Genomic DNA, 18,926 nt, shown 5'->3' on the forward strand with positions numbered 1-18,926 from the left:
TATAAATGAAAATACAACCAATTAAATAAATTAAATTGCTTAAGCTCATGATTATTAAAAATATACACTGAATACTGAGAAAAATAAATTGCCAAAGGTACAAATCAGGAAAAAGGTGAGCTGTCTCACAGCAAGAGCAAGAGTTTACTACAAAGAAAGGTATTAGTCAGGGATGCCATCCATAGAAATGACTGGGGGAAGGGTAGAAACTTTATTCATTTATTATTTATTAATTTAAAATGTTTTTATCCCCCCTTTCTCCTTAAAAAGAACACAAGGTGGCTTACATCATTAAAAAGACAGTATTTAAAAACTAAAAACAGTAGGTATGCAAAATATTAAAAAAGAATTAGAGTATTACATTAAAAACAGTAATAGAATGAATACTAAAAGACATTTAAAACAACAGAGCAAAACAATCCATTTTAAAAGCCCTTTAATAACCACCAGTTATTAAAGCAAAGCCTGCCTGAAGAGAAAGACCTTCGCCTGCTTACAGAAGGACAGTAAAGATGGAGCCAGGCTAGCTTCCCATGGGAGAGAGTTCCAGAATCCGGGGGCAGGAAAAGAGAAGACCCTCTCCCATGTCCGCAGAAAGCACACCTGTGAGTGTGGTGGGACTGGGAGAAAGGCCTCCCCTGATTATCTTAATGCCTGGGCAGGCTTATAGAGATGCGGTCTTTTAGATGGTTTAGACTTAAGGATTATAAAAGGGAAATATACAAAAAATGGGATGAGTCATGACCTTGAGGATTTCTTTAACATCTGATTTATTGTGTTAACTGTTCCATCAAGATGTTATTGTCCAGAGAGCCATGCTTTCCATTTCTTTAGTGACTGGGTTTATCTATCTATCTATCTATCTATCTATCTATCTATCTATCTATCTATCTATCTATCTATCTATCTATCTATCTATCTATCTATCTATCTATCTATCTATCTATCTATCTATCTATCTATCTATCTATCTATCTATCTATCTATCTATCTATCTATCTATCTATCTATCTATCTAACTAACTAACTAACTAACTAACTAACTAACTAACTAACTAACTAACTAACTAACTAACTAACTAATCAGGTCTTTTTGACCTGCCTGTTCTTTTGTGCCTGTTTTCTGTATACATTTGTTTGTGCAGATAATGCTTATAAGAGCTTGCTCAGAGAAAATGAACTAATTTTACACTGCCAGATTTTTTTAATAAAAGGAGAGAAAAGGCTTAAAGCACTCTCTGGATGGTTTATAATTTAATTATGCTGGTTGCACACTGTCCCCTCCCCATGTGCTGGGTACTCAATTTTCCAACCTCAGAAGGACGGAAAGTTGAGTCAGCTTTGAGCTAGCTACCTGAACTTCTCGTGACTGAACCCATGTCATGACCAGAGTTTTGGCTGCAGTACTGCATTTTAGCCACTACACTACAGGACTCCTTAATATTAAATCTTCCCCTGACCATGCTTTTTGTTCAAATTTCACTTATATAGCTCTCCATGGACTAACTAAAGACCTATATTCATTCTTTATGACATATACATGGCCTCGCACTTCTTAAATTTAGATCATTTTGCTTCTTTGCAACGTCTGTGTAACTGATCAAGGGTGCCGAATTGCTGTTCCGAAAAAAACTGACTCATCTGCATAATCAGATCTGTTAGGTTCCCTGGATTATACTGTCTCCACATCTGCATCCCTGCTGAGTAACCAGAGATGCCTAAGAACTATTCACACAAAAACACTGTTGCCCTTTCTCCCATGTTAGAAAACAGATTCAGTGGTTTGGTTCGGAGCGTACAGAAACCCAGAGTCTAAAAGTTCCTCCAGTCCTCTCCTGGCCACACCAATAGCTTTTCCAAGGAAGAATTTTTTTTTGAACCTTACAGAAGTGTGAAGATTACATGTGACTTCACCTATCAGCTAACCCTCAGATGTCATTATGGCTGGATAATTTATATATACTGAGGTTAAGGACAGGGGAATGACTGATTAAAAAAAAGTGAAGGTCCAACAGAGATTGTAAATAACATTTGCATGGTGGCTTAGGGTGTGGCAAAGGTAGAAATGATACTCAACCCGCGTGCTTTGTCCCTGTTCTACTTGTTAAATGAGGCCTAAATGATCTGAAAGGAGGTGGGATATTATTAATTAACTAGCCATTCTCTGGCTGAAACAATTAGACTGTGAATAGTGTATCATCTACTGATAGGATAGTTAAAATATAATACAATGAACTGATAGGGGGATGGTTCACTCTATATAGCTGCAGTCCTCTAGGTAACAATACACTGCTCGTGATAAGACTACCTAGCAAGTTATATACATGGAGGAAATCAAGGGTGTGTAAAGGTATGATTGTTTATTTTTCAAGAATAGTATTTCTTTCTAACTTTCATCAGCTAAATATGTTAATTGCTGGTTGTTTAATGTGTTAAGCTTGTTATAGAACAGAATATCCCTTTAGAAGATAGCTCTCTTTAGATAATATGCATGCCTTTACAGGCTATAGATTTCTTAAACTCTTTACTGTATGCCAGTATAAAGCAACTGAAATAAGACAGAGAAGTAGTAAATTAATCTGGTATTTGCTTGCGGTTCTGTGAAGAAGGATCATATATTGTAATCATGAGAATGGACGATCCCGGTGGAAAATGGGTTGTATTCTGATCGCAGTTCTGCATGCTTAGTAGCTTCCTAGTTGGATTACTGCAGTGTGTTCGATGTGGGGCTACCATCTGAGGTTGGTTCAAAATCATGTTAGTGTGAAATAAAGCTGCTTGACTAGAAGCCTGGAAAGGTGTGGGATACTTTGTGAAACAGATGCACATTGAGAAGGATGTGGTGGGAATCATCACTCCTTTGCATGAATAACATGGCCACTTGGGCACCACAAGAGAAGAGGAAGAACATAGCTGAAACTTTTTTTTGTATAAAAAGTTCATATATTTTGCAACATTTGAAAGATAAAGCCCACCACCTGTAATCCAGTGGATATAAGATCAACATATGAACATATGGCATACAGACTATATATATAACAGCCATGCACAGTTGCTGTCTGTATGCCATATGTTCATATGTTGATAATGTTGTAAGGTCCTATATCCACTGGATTATAGGTGATGGGCTTTATCTTTCAAATGTTACAGTGAATGAACAAAATCAGTCTTTTTGCAGTTATAAGGGCACAGAAAGTTCATCTGTGCTGGTAGGTGTTTAATCTCCAAGAAGCAGATATATAATTTAAGAGAATATAAGCATCAAAAAGATCAAAGGCTGGTCCAGTACAAAATTAATGCAAGTAATAACTCCTCTCCAAAATGAGTTTATGACTGGGTATGCCCATAGCGTATGACTGAGATGCATCAAGAGAACCACAGTGGCTTCTCAGGCCAAAACAAAATTTTGTAAGATTTGAAGTGCCACAAGACTTCTTTGTTCTTCCTGCTGCTACAGACCAACACACTTATCAATCTGGAAATTTCTGTTAAGCAATAATTTTCTAAATTTTAAGAAAATAAGAACGTAGATAAAGGATTTCCAAAGTCAATCATCAGACCACAAATCCCAGCATCCACAGGGAAGAATTAGGCCAGCGAAAATGGAATCAAACAACTATAACACTGCAGTGTAGATACCTCAAATGGCCAGAATCTTTTTATTTACACTTGTTGCTATTAAGGCCATCAGCATAAATCTCAATGGTGAATTGCTAAGAATTTAGAGGCTGTCAGTTGCATTTCACAAGAAATGCAAGCACTGACTTCTTCATTAGTGTCAATTCACAACTGACATTTACACCCATGTAATTTGCCAGCAGGATTCTGCTCAGTGTTTCTTTACCCCATTGCAAAAAAACATTCGCGCATTTCCAATAATACTTTAAACTGATTTTAACATTCCTTGGAGTGTTCTCCCACCCTGTTTTTAGCTAACAAAGCAAGCTGTCTCCCCACCAGCTTTCCCCCTTGTCGATTAGCCTATGCAAACAAATAAAATGCTTTTATCCCAGTGATGAAGACAAGATGAACTGCTGGTTCATTGATCTGAAAGCTAGAGATTTTTTTTGAAAGGAATTTTATTGCTAGTCATAGTTAAACATTAATAGCACCATGGTGTTGTTCACACAAGACTGAGCAGTTGGCTGTGGAACCCTAACACTTTGACAGTCAGTGTTTGTCAAAGATGGGCACCGTTTCTAACTTTGCTAAGCATTCTCTCTCTCTGGGGAGTTATGCCAAGATGAGCAGCTGGTATAATTATTTCCTTTGAATCACGAGCTAAGAGATCAAACCTGCACTATATTTTAATTCCTGATTCTTGCTGGTTACTTTTTACAAATGCATATTACCAACCAATCCTAAACCTTTTTTTTCAAGGACTTAATGAGGGTACTGATAGCTATTATCAAAGCAGGAACAAAGGTTGAGGAAACATGCCTGTTTCTATCAGTGCAAAGTTTTCCTTCCAAGAGGTATATGCCTTGGTCGATCAGTCAAGGTTTTCCCAATGTTCTCAGCGATGATTCACAACCTTCACCTACATGGCTACAGATAGCTCTATCAACAGGATTATTCCTGCCTTCAAGGGGAAAGAAGAAAGAACTTAATACTTCACTTGTTCCTAAAAGTGTTATGGTTGCATTTTAACTCCTTGGATCAAGGATACAAGCTTGTGAGACACTTAGCTCACAGGGACATTCCTTCCTAACACTTCTCTGTTTTTCTGTCTCTAGATGGAAAAGAAGAAATTTTCTGGACTTGAAGTCACACTGATCACTCTTTTCCTTTTGGCAGCGGTCGTAGCAAGTATTTTGATAGGCCTTCTAGCAACTGGTCATTCCGGTTTTAAAGGTAAATGTAAAAACAATAACAACGTATGTTTCAGTGAGCCATAAGTGGAAAGTTGCTTCAAATGATTGGGCGGGGGGACTCTTAAAAGCACTTAAAACACCTGTTCTCCAAGGTGTTTCTCATGTGATTTTCTGGTATGCCCTTCAAGAGCCAGTTCAGACCTTCCTATAACCAGTCTACATGCATATCTCTATCTCTATCTCTATCTCTATCTCTATCTCTATCTCTGTCTCTATCTATCTATCTATCTATCTATCTATCTATCTATCTATCTATCTATCTATCTATCTATCTATCTATCTATCTATCTATCTATCTATCTATCTATCTATCTATCTATCTATCTATCTATCTATCTATCTATCTATCTATTGCCACATCGGTGCAATGCACTATTCTGGACAGTTTACAACATATTAAATAGAAGACATAATGGCACAATTCAAATTGCTGGGTTTAACTTATAAAGCCCTGAACAGCTGGGGTCCAAGTCATCTAAAAGATGCCAACTGCCCAGGAATTAAGATCATCAAGGGAGGCTTTTCTCTCAGCCCCCCCCCCCCCCGGATACTTGATGGGGACACGGGAGAGGGCCTTCTCTGTCGCTGCTCCCAGAATCTGGAATTCCCTCCCATGGGGAGCTAGGCTGGCCCCATCTTTGCAATCCTTTCACAAGCAGGAAAAGACTGTTCTCTTCAGACAGGCTTTTCTTTAGTGACTTGTGGCTTGAGAGGTTTTTTTTTAAAATAGATTGTTGTGCTCTGTTGTTTTTAAATGTGTTTTAGTATTGATTTCATTTAAATATAATGCTTGTTTAATTCCTTGTTGTATAGTTACTATGTTTAGCTTTTTAATGTCATCTTTTAATTATTGCAAGCTGCCTTAGGTCTTTTTTAGGAGAACTGATGGATATTTATGGGTCCTTTATCTGTACAGTGTAATATTAAAAGAATTGCTGGAGTTCCCTGAAGTTGCTTCAGTGAATTGTCTTGATAACAGGTCATTACAAAGAGTGACACATACCGATCAGATAATTATACCAACAAGTTGCATACAATAGGACCTCATTATTAGAAATAATGAGCCATATTTTAAGGTATTGATATGACATTCTATTGTGCAGCTCTCCAGACATTCACCGTAATTTTCTATGATCAAAGAAAATTAATCGGTTTCTCTCAGTTACTACTTTAAACAACCTTCAGCACATTGAAAAAACCAGCAACCCAACAATTAGATCATTGGTCTAATCTCACCAAAGTGTGGGCCTTATATTTGACTCATCATTTAAAGCAGGAAATAAACATTGTGTTCATTCACTGCAGCCTCACAGATGCAAGACCTCTCAAAGCAAGAAACCTTTCTGTAGTCAGTCTTCAGAGTTGTTCAAGGAACAGGCTGCAACCCCAAGCTGAAAAAATCTGAACCTACAACAACTCATTTTTCCTAACATAAATCTGAACCTTCAGCACTGTCTTGCTTATGGAAGAAAGTAGGACTGCAAAGATTGTCTGTTGTTTTCTTTGAAGGGTAGTCTGTATTGGGAATGGGAAGAACACTCACTGAATGTCTCATTCCTGTCAATGTGGGCTGTCCTGACATCATCATGAGACTACTAAACAAGGAATATTCAAGCACCACATTACTCTTTACTAAAGATGGACATGAACTGAACTATGAGCTAGAGATGGGGGGGATACATCTTTGCCTAGGAAGACGAATCCCACTGGCAAAAGCTGGCCCAATTACCTCCAAAATCCACTAGTCCATTTACTATGTGGAATGTGATGCTCATGGCCAGCATCAGCGTCAGTGCTCCAATCTCAGCAGTAGCCCAGCTGCCACGGCCCCACCTCCCTGCTTGCCTGGCCAATCAACAGCTGAGTGAGGGGACTTGTCCTCCCACCCCTTGCTGGAGTGGCGGGCAAGCAGGGAGGTGACACTGCAGCAGCCATGCTACTTCTGCAATTGGTGTGCTGTTGATGATGCCGGCCACACATACTGTGCACTGCGTTGTAAGTGGACTGGCGGGTTCTGGAGGGGGGAGATAATCATGGCTGAAAATGAATCCCCCATCTTTACTACAAACAAACAAACAAAAAAACCAAACCTGAACCAGGATCATTCATGGTTCATTGGCCCCATTGTGTTGAAATGAAACGTGGTCCCAAACTTTTTTTTTTCTGCTTGCCATTCATGGTGCTTTGGCAAAATGGATGCCCTGCCCCATTCCTCCTGCCCCCACTGCCTCCCTACCTGGTCCTGCCACTGCCCCCTCTTCATCCTCTGCTACTGCTGCCTTTAGAGACAGCAGCCTGGCTTCCCTTCTGGGGTCCAGGCCAGCTGTCTCTCTGCAGGGAGGTGATGGGGGCAGTGGAAAGGGGGCAGGTGGCAGGCATAGGGGGTGGAGGTGTTAGGTTCCCCTCCACCATGCACAAACTGGAAAAAAAAATGAACCACAAATCAGTTCATTTTTTTACCCAAGGTTTGGCGATGGTTCATGGTTTGTGGGTAGGCACGAACCAATGAGCCAGCACAATTCGTCATTATTTCAGTTCCTACCCATTTCTTTTCCCGAACCCTAGTCTGAAAGGAAGGCAAAGATGGCCTTTCCTCCCTCTGCTTGAGAAGAGTGCCCCTGTGCAAATCTAGGGTCCCTTTTCTTTACAAAGTAAAGTTGACACACCCAGAGTCAACAGAGGAGGACTAGCTGATTATGGAAAAAGAAGCCAAGGGCCCATAAAATGCTTCAGATCTTTCAGAGTTCATGAAACAAAGTGGCAGCTATCATCATTTTGTGCAACATTTGCACTTTCCATAATTTATCTAAAACCATTGAGTTGATAGCCTTAGGAAATATATCACTTTCTTGCAAAGTGGGGAGAAAACATTGGGCAAGTCCTCACTCTTGCTTGATGAAACAACCAAGGATTGACCTCTAAAGTCCCCACCAGGAGAATTTATCCTGTCTAATGTCTTTTGGAGCTGGCTGGATAACTCAATGGTTTAGGTACCTGGCTGGAGAGGTTGAGGTTCGCAGTTCGATTCCCCACTGTGATTCATAGGGAAGAGCCATAGGCAAGCTGTATAGTCCTAGGGTGCCACAGAAGAAGGGAAGGGTAACTTACTTCTGTGTATTCTCTACGTAGAGAACTCTGGAAAGGGCTGCCATACATCAGAATTGACTTGATGGCATGCAATTATGTTATTATTTAAGTGTTTTGTGTAAAGAAACCCAACACATAGCTGAGATAATTTTGTTCATGGCAGCACAACACTTTTGGAAGTGTATGATGGTATAAGGGAGGGGGAAAATGGGATTTTTAAAAGTCTCCATATGGCCTATGTTGCTCTGCTCGGATTCACGGGAGAGAAGATGGAAGCCCCATTTAGATTTTCAGCCTGAAAGCATAACTGATTTGCATCAAAGGGTGATGGCAGCCTGAGGATGGAGTAAGCAACACTTCCAAATCCCTCTCTCACCTGGAAGTCCTGTAGCCCTTTTCATATTCAGTGCACAAGTCTACATAATACTGTAGTTGCATTAAGATTGTATGGATCATGTCATTCTAACACTAATGTGTTTCCAAGTCTGTAACATCTGTTTGTTGGAGTTTTGTTTCATTTTTGTTTCTTTGCTACATTGCATGCTGCCTCTAGTCAATGTGGCTGGAAGAAATCTTTCTGAGCTGGGTTGATTTGTCAACTTACAACAGCACTAACCAATAATTCCTTCCCGGCCTCTGATTCTGCCTCCCCCACTTGAGTAAGTTGCAGTCAGTTAGTCTGTTGATGCCTGCTACTGAAAATCAGTCAGCCATATTTGTTTTATGTGTTGATCTGTAAATAATGAAACTTTTTACAGCTATCTGAGACACTGTATGTGCCTGTTGATGAGAAAAAGGGGTGGACTAAACTGGGAAACTAGAAGCTAATTCTTCCCTGGGAGTCTCTGCACTTCTGTTTCACTGCTAGAGGAATTTAACCAAAATTTAAAATTCTGCAATACTGTCACATTATTGTGAGAACTATCATATGGAACTCCAGTGTTTTCTGTTTCGCCCGGCATTTAGTAAAGCCATTAGGAGTTTATTCTAATTTATTATATGATCCAGTCACAATATAGGTCTATGGACTCTACTGGAGATGTTGTTTTTAAATCAATGAGGATTAAAAAGGGTTTAATTTTGGCAGTGATCATACCTTCCCCCCTTCTTCTTAAAAATTCCTGTTCTAGTCTGAGCAGACAAATAGGTTGGAAGGAGGGAGGAAGCAAAATGAGCGAAGTATTTTTAAAATATACGTAGTAGCTCTAGGAAAATTGGCTTAAATACAAGTAATTTGTCTGACCTGAGCAGGGAGGAGATCACTGTGTAATAAAGGACTATTGAGAAAATGTTTCTTACACAAGAAATGCAGCTGAAATACTATGAGGGAGAAAAGGGAAATTATCCATTGCAAAATTGTGTTTAAAAGGTTAGCTGGTGACTTAGCAGGCAGATAATATAAATGGGAAGATTTAAGTTATGGTGATTTATTTCATTTATATTTGGCCTTTCCTCCTGTGAGATCAAAGCAGCACTCATGGCTCTCCTCTCCACATTATCCGCATAACAGCCCTATAAGGTAGGCCAGGCTAAGAATGAGTGGCACATCTTTTTACAGACTTTAGAATTTTGTTTAAAACGCTCTAGCTGTGTAGCAGAAGTGCAAAGATTCACAGAGCAGAATTAGTGTTACATTCCTCAGGTAGGCCACCCCTTTAACTCATCAACTGGCACTTGCAGTCTCAATAACTCCCTCTGAGACATTAGTGGTAGAAAGAATAAAAAGGTTTCAGTTGCTTACAACTGAACAGCTCAAACAGCAGACTGACAAAACATAGCTGACTGATTTTCAACAATGGACCTTAAACAGACTAAGTGCTTCCAGCAGACAACAGAGAGGGGGAAAAACTGAGCAGAGAGATGGGGCTCTCTTTGAAATAAGTGGCAGGAGGGAACTATTGATTACCGCTGGATTGATTGACTATCACAGCAGCCCAGAAAGATCTCTCCCAGCCACAGCTACTAAAGACAGCATGTGAGGTTGCTGTAACTCCAACAGATGTAAGATAATCCAATGAATTTCAAGGCTCAAAGACAGGCCCTCTGAGCCCTAAGATAAGGCTGTGGCCATTTCATGCTCTCATGGTTTGGAAAGAGAGGTAAAATATGTTAATGTAATCTGAATTTCTCAAATCCCATGCCAGCCGTCCAGCTACTACACCATACTGCCTCTTTCTGAACACTAATTAAAAAAGAGAAAAAAAATCCTCACATAGCTAAAACACTCCCTCCTTTACATGTTCACCAGGAAGCTCTACAGAGGAAAGCTTGGTCTGCCTTATCAGAGTCCCTGATCACAGGAGGTCTTTAATTGCAATTAGCCAAAGGAGCTTCAGTTCAGCTATCTCCTTTGAAAAACTCCAGACTCAGTGTTAAAAGGCCTAAATGATTTCCGGATGTGTGGAGATGTACCTACATTACCACTATTTATTTAACCTTCAATGGAATTGTGTCAGATGCCTCAGATTCACCTCACTATGAGGCACAGCCAAACACCCACTTCACATAACTTTTTTACTGCCAGAGACGGATGGTGACAATGACTTTGTTATCATTCACCTTGACTTACAGTGGGAAGGGAGAGGCACCGTTTGCTGCTCCACCTTACATAGCGATGGCTTTCAATTTGTCTAGTTGATTATTATGTAGTCAGATATATGGAATCTCCATGCATTGAAACCTAGGCCTTGTGGCCATATCAGTAAGCAAGACAGAACTCTGAAAAGTGTTTTTTTTTTAAATAACAACTCCCAGAGTCTTGCAGCCTTTGATAGCCATGTTGGCAAGGGATTCTGGAAATTATTGTCCAAAAAGATGATGTGTATATGTGAGCATGGGGTCACACTAACTGGACTCACCCACAGTTTCCACATATTAATTATAAATATAATTTGTACAGAAGAGCACCATACATGCAACTCAATATTCATAGGCTTTCATTGTTGCCTATATCCTTTCTGTGTCTCTGTGGTGCTCACATCTCCAGAAGAAATGGTGATGCGGCTGTGCATAAAAATATAATCAAAGTGTGTTTCTAGTTCATTGGCTGAAATTTATTAAACACGAGTCCTTGAGATCAACATTGTTTTACAAAGGCAGCTACAAGGATTTGATTTAAAAATGCTAATAAGTTACAAGAAATGAATATGTTATTGTATTTTGATTATATCCTGCTTATGTTTTCCCATGTTATTATCATTAGCCCTGTTATTATTAGTAGCTGTGCAAGTAGCCATCATAGTAATAACCTTCTCCCTCTTCGTGACAGTCGTAGTAGCAATAGCGGTAATATTTTATGCTAATTCAATAAATGTATCGATTTTTTCTAGATTTTTCACCCACATGTCCAAATGTACAATCATCTGAGAAAATAAATTGCCTTCAAGACCAAGTGGCAACTCAGGTATGAAAGCTCATTTAGAAGCAGAAGCTTAGTAATGATTTCTTTCTAAATAATAATACAGAGAGTTACAAAATTAACAAGTATGAAAAAAATAGAGAAATCTGAATAGACATAACTTTTCTTGCATGATCTCTTTGGAGGAGAAGGGAAGCCTTAATCACTATTTACTGTGCCGGTAACAAGGGGGGGGGGGGGATGGAGGTATTTCCACTAAGAGAGAAGATCCCTTCAAGGAGTCAAGCATGTACACTAATGGCAATCTACCATATTTTTCCATGTATAAGACACCCCCATGTATAAGGACCACCCCCCACTTTTCTAACTCAAACTTTCTTTGCAAAAAGCTGCTTTTCCCCTTGAAAAAAGTGGAGTGGGAAAGCAGTTTTTACAAAGAAAGTGGAGGGGGGTGAAACCGTTTTGTAAAGAAAATGGTGGGGAAAAGCACTTTCTTCTCAAGAAAGTGGAGGGGAAAAGAAGGAATCGCTTTCCTCCTCCATTTTCTTGTAAGAAAAGTCCTTTTCCCCTCCACTTTCTTTGCAAAAAGCAGCTTTCCCCCTCCACTTTTTGCAAAGAAAGTGGAGGAGGTGATTTTCCCCTCCACTTTCTTTGAAAATAGTGGAGGCGGAAAGCAGGGATCAAAGCACGTTGATCCCTACCCCCTCCTTACTTTCATCTATAAAACAACCCTCAATTTTTCTAATTATTTTAGGAAAAGTCTTTTATACACAGAAAAATACCAAATGTTGATTTATTTTGGCATTAAAAGAGAGACTAGGTCTTGGCTAAGTCCCTCCTTTTAAAAGAAAGTGTTTGGAAATTTCAGCAGGTCCAAAATATGGCTGCCAGATTGCTATTTGGGACTGATTACAGGGAGCACATAACCCCCTCTGTTACAGCAGCTCCACTGGCTGCCGATCTGTTTCCAGGCATAATTCAAACTGCTGGTTCTATAAAGTCCTAAATGGCTTGGGTCCAAACTATCTCAAGGACTCCATCTCCCTTTATGAGTCTGTTCAAGTGTTAAGATCATCATGAGATGGCCTTCTCTTGCTGCTCCCAGATTTTGGAACTTCCTCATACAAGAGGCCAGAACGGCCCCATCTTTGCTGTCCTTCCGCAAGCAGGCAAAGACTTTTCAGGCAAGCTCTCTTTAATGATTGGCTTACTGAGTGCTTTTTTTTAAAAAAAATGGATGGTTGTGCCAAGAATATGTTTTTGGTGGTGCTTTTGTTTGCTGTCTTTTAGTGTGGTATCTATTCCATCCTTTTTAGTGTAGCTTTAAATGTTGTATTTTAACGATGTAAGCTACCTCGGGCCCTTTTTAAAGGGAAAGGTGAGGTAAAAATGTTTTAAATCAATACATAAATACTTCTCTATAAATGTTTCTCCTCATTGGGTGTCTCAGCACTTGCACTTATGGAGGTTCACTTTATCAGTATTTATAGTGATGCTTTCTTATGAAAAGCATTATATTGTGGGGAAAGAATGATTATTTAGAGCACACATAAACAGACACCAAACTGTCTAAAACATAAGGTGAATTGAGAATTATGAGATTCCTAAGCAGCAGCAGCGATAGTAATAGTAATTGTAATCATAGTAATAGAATTTCAACTTACATGCCAGTGTATAGTGCTGGATCACTCTATGTTCAGTTTACAACATAATTATACAAGCAACAGAGCATAACATGTAGCTGTTAATAAATTACTTCCATGCATGGCACTCTGTACATCATGACTGCATATGTATAGTAGAAATGCAGGGTGGGTGAAATCCAAAACCTTCAATGGATAACATCTGTGGTTCAGACCTCTTCTCCTCTTCTTGTACTTGAGAATTTCCAGTGACCAGTGCTTAGCTATTTAAACTAGAAAACAATAGTGCTCACCATCATTTATAAAATAATTCTAATGTTAAAATTGGTCTTCAAATCAGCATTCTTCTCTATGAAAAAAATTGGGGAGGTTTCAACAAACAATTGCAAGTTACGATTTTTTTTTTTAAAGCACTGATTTACTCCCATGCAGAAGTATTTGTTGGCAGGTATAAACCAAACAGTTAAAGAGTCTGTAGCCAAGTTCTTGTTTTCTGTTGTAAGATCTCATAAAAAAGGCCTTATTAATCTAACTGAGTACTTTTTCTAAATAAGTGTATCTTTTAATAATTATTTTTATCTTGTCCTTATTGTTGTATTGTTTTAACGAATGAATAAGTTAAACCAGATCAGGAGCTGCTCAAATAAACTGAGAACAATTAGTTTTATTTTCTTAACAGATTAGTACTTATCCTACCCTCTTCTGTTGATTCTGAGTAAATCAGTTCTATAAGCAGTGGTTCTTAACCTTTGTTACTCAGGTGTTTTTGAATTGCAACTCCCAGAAACCCCAGCCAGCAGAGCTGATGGGGAAGGCTTCTGGAAGTTGTAGTCCAAAAACATCTGAGTAACAAAGGTTAAGAACCAGTTCTATAGGGGGCTGAAGGACTGAACCTTGACAATGGGACTTTTACTGAGGAAAAGTAGAGATTTTTATACCTCTGAGCACTGGAAACTTTCCTCATCCTTTTTTTGTGAAGGCTGAACCATTTACCCATCTCCTGCCTTTCCTGGAGGCAACCGTTTGGCCTTGCTGGAAGAAGGAGAAGGGGAATTGTGGCCACCACACTCACTTTGTGCCAGTCACAAACACTAATCTAGCCAACCTTCCTTACTGCCTACCTGAGACTTAATGCAGAATTTGGACTCTGCAGTTGTGTTCAGGCCCTGTAGGGAAATGCTGAGGTTGTAGTTGTGTCCTCAAGAAACTGCTTCTTGCATGTTTTAGAAGGGGTAGCCATGTTAGTCTGTGCAAGCATCATAGGTGTGTGTGTGGGGGGAGGAGACAAAAGCGGGATGGCACCATAAAGACTAATTTTTATATTTTCTTAATGTGAGCTCTTAAGAGCTCTTATCTGAGATGAAGTGGACTTGTCCACAAAAGCTCACATTGTCCACAAAAGCTCACATTGAAAAATATGAAAGTTAGTTTTTAAGGTGCCATGATTATATATATATATATATATATATATATATATATAATAGGTGACATTTTTAAAAAAAGTTTTATATATATACAACTTTTTTTATATATGATATGCCATTTATATATATATAAAACTTTTTTAAAAAATGTCACCTATAATATTTATTGCATGCAAGCTTGAGAAAGGGTGCTGAGATAATAACAATCTTGCATCCACTAGCACTGGTAACCGTGTGAGGTGATTGTCCCCTGCCATTAACTTATTGTTGAGGTTCTTTTTCCTGCCTCTAGCTTTCCCCTCCTCTCTTTCTGTTTGTATGCTGCCCGTCCTTTGTTTGTTACTTTCTCTCTTTTTTTCCTGACCTGCAAGCATTAAGGAAGCATGGAGGAAGTTCTCTCACATGTGGACTCTCTAGATTTTTTTCTGTTTTTTACTGTCTGTAAATATAGACAGCAACTGTATGTAAGCATACATCTTTTATTTTTAATTTAACATTAAAAATCACATGCTAGTCACTGTGAAAAGAGGTGAGCTACTAAACGTAAGCTATTCTCTTGTGATTTCTTTGTGCAGTCGTTTGTATCTGATATTCAGCTGATTATAAAATGAATTAACCAAATTTCCCAATAAAAGATTCAGTCACCTAATTGCCCCAATTTAAGCCATTTCATTTCCCTCTCAAAGAGATTCAGGTAAATACCCAGTAAGCATTATTTGGCAGGAAAGATATGCACCACACATACCTAATAGTGACTTAAAACTTGATGTTGTAACAAATATTACTTCTTTCTGTTAGTCTAGCCTCTAAATCTGGATGTGGTGTGCTCCACTCTTGAGTTTAAAAGAACTCTGACCCTGAATAACACATGAAAGGAAGCTGGCTGAGATCTCTTTCTAGACCCAGATGGCTAGCACTGCTGTGCACTGGATTTCATGTGTCAGAAGCAATCCACGTGCATATAAATGCCTGCAGGATGAACAATCAAATACTTTTAAACTGTAGAGAGATATACTTGGGTACACACAGTTCACCTGAAAGACAGATTCTGTCTTGGCATAAAGATTGCTTTCTACTCCTAGAGAACTGGTCAAAAAACAGCCACGTCAATTCCTTTGTGTTTGGGTGAGAATTGGTTAAATGATGAAAAAGGGAGTCAGGATCTGGAATTTTCTCTTGCTTGATGTCTCTTTGTGAGTGGTAGTCAGCATTAGAGGGTAACCTGTAGACCATCTTGACTGCTGACATCGGTGTTGTTAACATGCAGACTGGCCTTTTCTATGTAAAGTTTGGCATCCTTTTTCTTGATGGCAATGTGGGCCCAAGATTGTGCAGCAATGCTGAGCCATTTCCTGGTGTTTTGAATCAATATCCCACATTAATAAATTGGAGAGTTTTTGAAGGTGTAAATAATAATTCTTCTCCCTGGCAAATGTCCTTCGTCCAGTAATATTTGAACATCATGAACTAGTTATGCTATTAAGGGTAAAATTAACTGTAGTTGAGCTTTGACCTTTCATCTTTCTTACCTTTTGGGGCTAGGACTTTTATAATCATAGTGTGGTTAACACCGAATATTACTAATGGGATCTTTTGATTCTTTCTCATTATCTTTTATAAGAGTTAATTTATTTTACAAGGATATGTACACAGAAATGTTATTTTTATATTAACTTCTGAAAGGTGTACAATATTGCAGATTGCAATTGGAAATGCTAAGTAGAGTAGTTCTATTCAATCAATGCAACCTACTATTTACTAAGTGTTTTCCAAGTTCCTATTGATTGAATGGGCTACCTTATTGAGGACTAATAGGTGAATTTAGATGCATTGGCTGGTGCTTTGTATTGATTAAAAGTGCCCAACGTACTTGGCTGTTTCAGTGAAGATCGCTGCTCACAAAGATTTTGAACCAAGATTATGATCAGGAATAGCACAACTCCTTTCATTTCTCCCTCACTTAAATGATTAGTAAACGGGGCTGCAGTGGGACTTCTAATTAAATTTGTCGCTCTTCTTCAAGGAACTCAGATGGGCAAAGCTCAATACAGCCTAAATTATTATGAATGTACAACACATGGTTCGTATTTACAAGTTAAGGGGCAAAAGAATAGCAGATAGCATAGCAACCGGCAATCTGGATCCAGTGAATGGTGTGGCAGATGAATGTGCATGCATGTAATGCAGATACGATGCTTCATAGATTGAGAACAAATGTTTCAACAAATCATTTATTGGAGATAAATCTAGCTTTATGAAGATGGGTCTGAGCTGCAGGGAACTTTGGGCTAATATCCTGACCTGTTCAACACAGATACAGAAAGGATATTTGAAGCTCCTTTGTGTGTGTTTTTGACGAACTACTGTAAAACTTAGCATTTCAACTGAAGACTAAACTGGGGCTAATCTTAACATAGAGTGGTTTATGACTGGAGGAGTGACGTGGCACCTTTGCAATTTTGGGCTGAGGCACTTTTCCTTCTAGGTTCATCTCCAGATATTCAGATTAAACAATGGAGCATCGTAGCCCAACATCTGAAAGGAGCTAGTTTCAAACTTACCATAGTTATGACTCATCACATTTTGTTAGGTTTGGACCAAACAGCAAGTTGTGCTTAATAAGCCAAAGGGGGAAAAAGCCTTGGAACCTTTCTCCACTACTCTACCAGATGGAAAAAGAGAATGAAGATGGCTGCAAGGTCTTTCCTATCACATAATTCAATACAGTGTCCACCTTCAGCCTGTAACACTGAACAGAATGACACATACAGGCTGAAGGGATGATGCCATCATCAGTAGGAGACGGCTAAAGGCTTCCTTTTGCCATTTTGGAGTGCAGGCAAATCTTTTGCATTGTGTGCCAGGTGTGCACCCCCTCCCAAGATTTCAAAAGGAACCATTCAATCATCAGCAGTCACCGAGTCCCAATGATGTCATTCCTAGTGCGCAGGCACAGCTTCTCTGCAGGATTTTTGCCCTTCGTTTGTTATGGCGTTAAAATAAAAACTTGACATTTACTGATTTACAAGAAGCATGTCTGTCCCGTCTCATGCTTTATTTCATTCTAGTTCTGAGTAGCATGTGTAACAACATTGTTAATTATATAATTTTATCAGGCTGTCTTGAGGCAAAACTCTGCATTTTGGCCTCTTCTCTGGTCTGCCAAGTCTAAGAAATACTAGCTATTAGTTTTAGTATGCATACGTAACCATAATATACACAGACTGTATTATATATTATATGTACACAATGAATGAACAGAAAAAGAACAGATATGTGTACTTTTTGTACAGCGAAAAACCCATAAAAATATAAACCGAGGCATTATTTCTTATGGATTTTGGCTCGTGAACCAAAAATTATGTAAACCGAGGTGTACGTAAACCAAGGTACTACTATATACACAATGAATTGAGAGATAAAGAATATTTGTAATCTAAGGAGAGAAAAAAAGATGACCACACGTTTGTTTGAATGGATCATTCAAAAAAGAAGTAAACCGTACCACTGTTTTCATAAAGCTGTCTGCGTATGTCCTGTGCTCTTTGGAACAAATAAAATAAATTGATTTCATCATTATATCACAATTTTGATAAACCCAGTCATTCATGGCAGTTATTCATGGCAGCTAAACTTTAACTTTTTTATCCTTCCAGTTAAAGTTTAGCTGCCATGAATAAATTATTAATCACCTGAACATCAGAATATCCAAAAATCACTGCAACACCCATTGGAAATGCAATTAATCCCTTCCGGCTGAAGGGTGGGGGAAAGCAATCAAGCATGCAAGACCCATTGGAAATGCAAAGAAAACAAAGGGAGCAGGTCGGAAATCCAAAGAGAACAAAGGGAGCAGGTCGGAAATGCAAAGAGAACAAAGGGAGCAGGTCGGAAGTGCAAAAAGCAAAGCAAAAGCAAAGCGAGCTGCTTATATACTGCCCCATAGTGCTTCAAGTACTCTCTGGGCAGTTTACAAGTTAGTTATGCAGGCTACACATTGCTGCCCCCCCCAGCGAGCTGGGTACTCATTTTACCGACCTCGACCTCGGAAGATAGAAGGCTGAGTTAACCTTGAGCCGGCTACCTGGGATTGAACCCCAGGTTGTGAGCACAGTTTTAGCTGCAGTACAGCAGTTTAACTACTGTGCCACAATGCAAAGAAAACAAAGGGAGAAGGTCAGAAATGCAAAGAGAACAAAGGGAACAGGTTGGAAATACAAAGAGAACAAAGGGAGCAGGTCGGGAATGCAAAGAAAACGGAGCAGGTTGGAAATACAAAGAAAACAAAGTAAAAAGCAAGGGAAGCATGCAAGACCCATTGGAAATGGGGGGGGGAACAAAAAACAAACAAACCCCCCAAGACCCATCAGAAATGGGTGGAAAATAAAAAAACAAACAAACCCCCCAAGACCCACCACAGCACAGAAACATAATCTCCCCAGGCCAAAACCACCCTGCAAAAACACGCAGAACAGTTCTTAAAAGCAGAAAACAGCACCTTACCTTACCAGGCAGCCTCCTCTGATCGCACACTCTCTAA

At 39.1% G+C, this 18,926-nt stretch overlaps 1 protein-coding gene across 2 annotated transcripts in view; it reads left to right on the forward strand.

Annotated features, from left to right (window-relative positions):
- Positions 1-18,926, forward strand: part of SI (sucrase-isomaltase) — a 213,921-nt gene that overhangs the window by 25,337 nt on the left and 169,658 nt on the right. Inside the window, exons 1-3 of one of the 2 annotated variants that reach the window (XM_072996157.2) lie at positions 2,262-2,350; positions 4,737-4,854; positions 11,291-11,364. In XM_072996157.2, coding sequence (XP_072852258.2) covers positions 4,737-4,854; positions 11,291-11,364 — 192 coding nt within the window. In that variant the 5' untranslated portion in view covers positions 2,262-2,350. Of the gene's footprint in view, positions 1-2,261; positions 2,351-4,736; positions 4,855-11,290; positions 11,365-18,926 lie in introns of those variants that run through there. The other variant, XM_078389026.1, reaches the window with a different exon arrangement.

This window comes from Pogona vitticeps, chromosome 3 (assembly GCF_051106095.1).
Source record: "Pogona vitticeps strain Pit_001003342236 chromosome 3, PviZW2.1, whole genome shotgun sequence".
In the NCBI taxonomy this organism is placed as follows: domain Eukaryota; kingdom Metazoa; phylum Chordata; class Lepidosauria; order Squamata; family Agamidae; genus Pogona; species Pogona vitticeps.